Source organism: Pristis pectinata, chromosome 13 (genome assembly GCF_009764475.1).
Source record: "Pristis pectinata isolate sPriPec2 chromosome 13, sPriPec2.1.pri, whole genome shotgun sequence".
NCBI classification, from domain to species: Eukaryota; Metazoa; Chordata; class Chondrichthyes; order Rhinopristiformes; family Pristidae; genus Pristis; species Pristis pectinata.
The window spans coordinates 35,538,518-35,544,431 of record NC_067417.1 but is presented as its reverse complement, the minus strand read 5'-3'; the positions used below and the strand labels follow the sequence as shown (position 1 = coordinate 35,544,431).

The 5,914-nt window shown below is 42.1% G+C and overlaps 1 protein-coding gene across 1 annotated transcript; it reads right to left on the bottom strand.

Moving 5' to 3' along the window:
- Positions 1-943: 943 nt before the first annotated feature.
- irx6a (iroquois homeobox 6a) lies at positions 944-5,447 on the bottom strand. Its single transcript, XM_052028551.1, has 7 exons — positions 5,382-5,447; positions 4,191-4,454; positions 3,935-4,044; positions 3,477-3,787; positions 2,553-3,122; positions 1,797-1,910; positions 944-1,364 (listed from the first exon to the last, which is right to left on the bottom strand). Exons 1-6 carry the CDS (start codon positions 5,445-5,447, stop codon positions 1,798-1,800), a joined length of 1,434 nt encoding a protein of 477 aa, XP_051884511.1. The 3' UTR covers positions 944-1,364; position 1,797.
- Positions 5,448-5,914: the final 467 nt, after the last annotated feature.

Genomic DNA, 5,914 nt, shown 5'->3' with positions numbered 1-5,914 from the left:
TGCGGTGTTTGTTTGCAAAGCAGTAGGCGACAAAGTGTACATCAGCACCCCAGCTTTAGGTGATCAGGATCATTGTCACAGAGATGTTATATAGGCATGAAGACGTAATATTTCTCATGTTGTATTGCATTTGTTATACAACACGTGATTAGCAAACCTTGAATGAAACGTTTGTTCTTCAACTGTTACAAATTGTATCAAGCAACTTTTACAAAATATTATAATAAGCGCACGCGTAAGCCCTATAACTGCAACTTTCTTTACATTCTGAAACAAAACGGAATTCTCCTGATTCGGCCACGCCTCCTCTATTCTGAGGAAAAGTATACAAGCAAAGCTGTCAGTCCTAATTAATGGCAAACAATGGAGAAAGTTGTCGGTTTGCTTCTCTCATATGTAAAGTGCTCAATGGCGGTTCATTGACTGAGCTTTAACCTGCTATGAATTACACGCCCCACATTTCTCCAATTAGTAACTTTCTACAACATAGCACTATGAACTAAACAAAACTTCTGGGAAATGTTATTCTAAGCTCGGATAGCGTTTATATACAATGTTCGAATGATTTTAATGTAGTGTTTTTTTCATAATTATTGACTGTGTTAAAGAAAAAACTTAAAAAGATACAGTAATATTCTTTCCTCGCACAGCAAATATCAGACATTTCAAGGTTGTTAGATTTTCAGACTTTTTTATTTTGAATTCTGAAAACGTCTTTCACAAGAACAAAATATTTTTTTACGCTTCAGCAATTTACATGATTAATTTAATTGCATAAAACATACCTTCGTTTTAAGTAGGTCACCGTGAGTCTGCAGTTTTTCACAATCATTATTAAACGTTATAACTGTATTTTAAATCACATTGCACAGGACAAATAAAACAAAGTGAATGGGATGTGTTCTTCGAAGTAAACAAATTAAATATCTGTGTTAAACGCAAAAGTGATTGAACCAGAGTGGACCACGTCGGGGCAATGGTATCAGAGTGGGGTGCACGTAAAACTTTATAAAATGGCAAAAACAATGTGTGACAGGATGTCAAGTGGTTTCATTGTCATTAGAAGTCTTATATATCACGACAGCTCGAGTGCATCCCCTGATTCTTAATAATGTTCTCTTTTTCCTCAAGTATATGGAATAAGTTCGTGCATGGACAAACGGTTGGAAGCGACGTTTCAGATTTTGCTAAACAGGATCATTGACCGGCGGTTGAGTCTAAGCGCATCCGTTTTAAAAGTCAATGCCAGTGCTCGGAAAGAACACATCCTGTTTCATTTCCAGTGTATTGTCAGATCACTAGTGCATAAAGTGAAGGAGCTGCGCGGGATTGCCCTCGGTTACACCGCACCGCACTAACCAAACCTGTTTTGTTTTAAAAGGAGAAAATGACAAAGTTTAAATATACCATGGCCATGGTCATATAAATGGCCAGCCCCAGAACCCTTTGTGGAAATTACAACTGAATGCATCTTATTCTGCAAATACATCAGAAGCCTGCACTACACAGACTTCACCAGCCTACTTGTGCAAGTAGAAATATAGCTCGGGACTAATGTCAGATCTTGCTTTGGACACACCGGGTATCCAATGACTTACAGTTCTTTCTCAAAGAACTATAAACAGTGTTATGATGCAACTTTTAAGCTCATAAGAGCTCAGCAGCATTTGGGCCCAGTACTTGGTTCACTTTGTATTTTTTTCCCAAGTGGATATTGTTGTATTTTTTCCCGAGAGTATTTCACAGGTTTGGAAACCTTGGGGGGAGGGGAGCGGAACGTGTAAACTTTCACTTACCTCACCTCTTCAGCACAGGTCTGAAGGCCGCTCTCACTCTCTCCTCCTGGCGCAGGAGACACGTTTCCGTAATATCTGCTGCTCCCAGATCAGATTTCACGTTTCTCAAAAATCCTGAAAAACACCGTACGTTTTACAAACCTGACTATCAACATTAAACAACTTAATTGGCCAATTCGGCCTAACCGTGACATGGCTAAGCTTTTGACGAGTGCTTCCCAAAATTAAGCAAACTACTGCCGATGCTATAAACGTGAAATTAAAGTAGGAAAGGTCGTCACGAAAGGTCATCAGGCTTAAACGTTAAACCTTGTTTCTCTTTCCGCCGACTCTGCCCGGCCTCAGAGAATGGGGGTGGAATTTGCTGCTAATACTCAGCAGGTTCGGCAGCGTCTGGAGAATTTTCGGACCCTTGAGCTTTCGTGAAATCTCTTCCAGAATGTTATTTTTTATTCCACTCTGGGACAGAGGTCATACAACAATAATGTTAGATAATACCCTGTAAACTCTTTGCTTTTGATGTTTCGCTCTCACTGCTGCGCACTTCAAGCACGTTTACGTCACGGGGTAGACTGTTAACTGAATGTTTGGTGTAATTAAGAGATGCCTTCAGTTGCATCTTGGAAAAAAAACATAGCGCTTTGAATTAAAACGGGGGAGTTTGATTGTTATACCGTCATTCAGTTGCATTTACTGCCATTAGGAACATTTTGAGAGCCAGCAGGTGCGGCTGGAGAGAAGTCAATGTGCGAGTACCTTCAGTCCCTGATGTGTACTGGCAGTTGTCTAGCGCAGGGTAGGAAGCGCAGTGTAACTGACCAGCCGCTACAAGCGTTTGTAAGTTGAACGCAGAAGTTCTCAGAATGCGGGCTGCTTGTGAAGAGTCTCCGAGAGAAATTATATCATCGACTTGGTTCACCGTGCCCTGGGATGGCCTCACCTCCGCGCAGTACCTCGCAGTCCGGCTCTGGCCACTCTGACAACCCACCAGAGAACTGGAGGCTGCTGTGTGCGCCAGAGACCAAATCCTCGGCTTCTCCGCTGTCCCAAAGCGCTGCGGGAGGCTGTTGCTTGCTATAGAAACAGATGGCTTATTTGTTATCGTATCTAGAAAGTCGGACTCGAGGGTAGAACGGTTTTTGGAACAGGAAGTGTGCTGGTTGCTTGGAAGAGATACATTGCAGTCACTGCCCTCGGACTCGATCAAGTTTCTCCTTGGCCTGATCTCACTTGGTGGCTTTTCATGGTCACTTTCTAGTTTTTCTGATTCATCATCTTCCAGATCGCTCAGTCTCAGCTCTTTGCCTTCTCTGTATTCTTTCTCATCTGTGAGCACATTTAAAAAATTAACATTTCTCTCTGCAATGTTAAGTTTACTTTGTTTTCAATTACAACTGCTTTCAAACACGATTGTAAGAATCAAACTGAATAAACTTTCCGCTATAGTCTTTTACGAAATCTCTTTGGGATTGTCAAGGATAAATCTTTTCTTATGTTGATAAGATTCTGAAACTCTTCTTAACTTTACATTTTGACTCAGTTGTTCCCACCCACCCACCCATCATTTAGCAAGGTAATTACATTTAATTAAATACTGAGTGGCGGTCTGCGTGTTTTAAGGTGTTTCAGGTTGTGTCAGCGAGTGCATTACATTGCCTGTAAGTATGGGTGAAGCCCCACCGTTCTCCATACTGTCCGCTCCATGCTCCTCCCTGTCCCTTCTCTCACTATCCTCCTTCTTGTCATCCCCTCCTTTACTTCTGGGTGACCAGGTCATTTTATTTTCCTTCTTCAACCTCCTCCTGGCGTTCGCAAACCAGGTGGACACTTGGGTCAGCGTCATTTTCGTGATGATGGCCAGCATGATCTTCTCGCCTTTGGTGGGGTAAGGGTTCTTCCTGTGTTCGTAAAGCCAAGTCTTCAGGGTGCTGGTAGTTTCTCGGGTCGCATTCTTGCGTCGGGTAGCGCCGTTGAAGTCCACGGTGCCGCATCTAAAAATAAGATCAAACCGTTGTACAGAGGAGGAAGATGCCAAAACCAATACATTTAACTCCATTCATAATGGATACAAAATGTAGCTTCTGGGTTTTTTTGAACTGCGTGTGATTGACGTTATTTGTTTTGATCTAAGGGCTCACCTGTCGTATTGGTAGTGCCCCAAGGAGTGCTCGTACGGATAGTAAGCAGCTGTCGGTGCAATTCCCGAGTGCAAGCTCCCAGTGCCATCTTTAATTTCGTACTGAGAATTCTGGAAGGGGGTGGAGGTAGAGTAGAACACACGAAATAGTCAAAAGTTTTTACCATTGTCCAAACGTGGGAGGCTCCGGTACATCAAACGCTATAAAGGAATTGTGGTGGAAAGCAAGACTGATGTTCCCCACGGCCGCTACTCACCAGTGAAGAGTAGAGAGCTGAAGGATCAGTGCTGTATGTAAGGTAGTTCCCATAGCCCTGGCTGGCTGCGGTTGCATAGGGAGAGCTGCTGTACATGCCCAGCGCCGCGGCAGCTGCGTTGATCTCGGTCCTGGCGTTGGCCAGCAGTCTGTTGTCATAGTTAGGACAGCAAATGGCAGTCTGGGCCGGGCCAGCGGAGCCTTCAGATACAGGTCTGGAGCCTGGTTCACAACATGCCCCGCTGGGACTCGCTGACACGAAAAACTGGACGAAGAAAGAATGAAAGGAGCAACCGATATTTCACTCCGAACACGGATCAGCAGATCAAACATCGCAATGAGTAGAAAAATGCACAGATGCATGCAGCAATCGAAATGCCTTGAAGCCAACTGCATTCAAAATAGATGACAAAAGCAGTATAAAGTGGGACTCCAGCAGAGTGAAGGTACAGCAGGAAGCGAGAGTTTACAAAGCAACGTTATACTGTGGAATCGTGACAATAAAATGTGTAAATTATTAAGGACTTAAACAAATGCAGAATGTCCTGCGATTCCTGCTTAAGCGGGAGATAGAAGTATTTAAAGGCACACACACATTTGGGAAACATGCAGGGAATTGTGAAATCATTATTGCGCTGTGCAAATAGGTAAATAATAATGAAATAATGCAGTTAGAGGCATTGGACTGGCACAGGAGAATGGCGGTGTATATAAAACTATAAACGCAAAATATGAATATTAGTAAGAAATGTAGAGTGCTCATATAACTAACTGCAGGAAATTATGTGATCAATACCATGCAAGTTAGAGCAGTAAAGCAGAGACATATATGCTATGATATCATACCACGCCATATCTTATGGACAGAGAATGGTTAAACGTGTAAGTAACTTTATACGGAAATAGTGGAAGTGATTCCAGGTGAATCATAAGTCAAAAAAGTAGTAGTAAACATTAGCGGAAATAACCGTCTGTTGCGGAATATATTGCGCGTACCAAGACAAATGGTTTATTCAAGAGAAGCACAAAATAAATAATGCAGTGGAAAAAAAAGACGACTATATAAAGGGGGTATGGAATAACGCATTATAAATTGAAAGTGAAACGGTCTCCAAAAATGTCAATGCGTAAAAAGAATACAGCGTAGCGCAGAGTCTGAGTTAAACGAATGCTAATTGCCGACCATCCTTACCTGTGAAGTGGTATTGTAGGGGTATCCAAATTGAGAGAACGACATCGCTGCTCCTTTTGTTACCATAGGCAATATTTCTTTCTGATTGATTATAACCAAACCTATTTCAAAATGCACCTTCTGGAGAAAATTGCACGCATGGTCTCTAGCTTAATAATAAATGATTCCACTTGGAAATCGCAAAACGGCGTAAACTGGCACTCAAAGCTTATCGGTACTCATCTCAAGGCAACATTATCGATTATATTTAGCCGAAGAGGGTTAAAAGACATAACGGAAGTCCTTCCAGATATAGAGTCTGCCGGTTGTATTATTTGCTGGTCTATAGTTCTTTAGCGTTCATCCATGGAAGAGTATCAAAGTGACGTCACATTAATCCCGAATCGACATGACAGAAAGGATATAATAATGTCTTTGCCAATCATATTTAACATCTAATATTCTTAGGTTCATTCAACACTTGTTTTTAATGTTTTCAGGTTGCTTTCTGATGTACATCGACGGCTGCTGAAGTAGTTGGGAGCCTTTTTTGT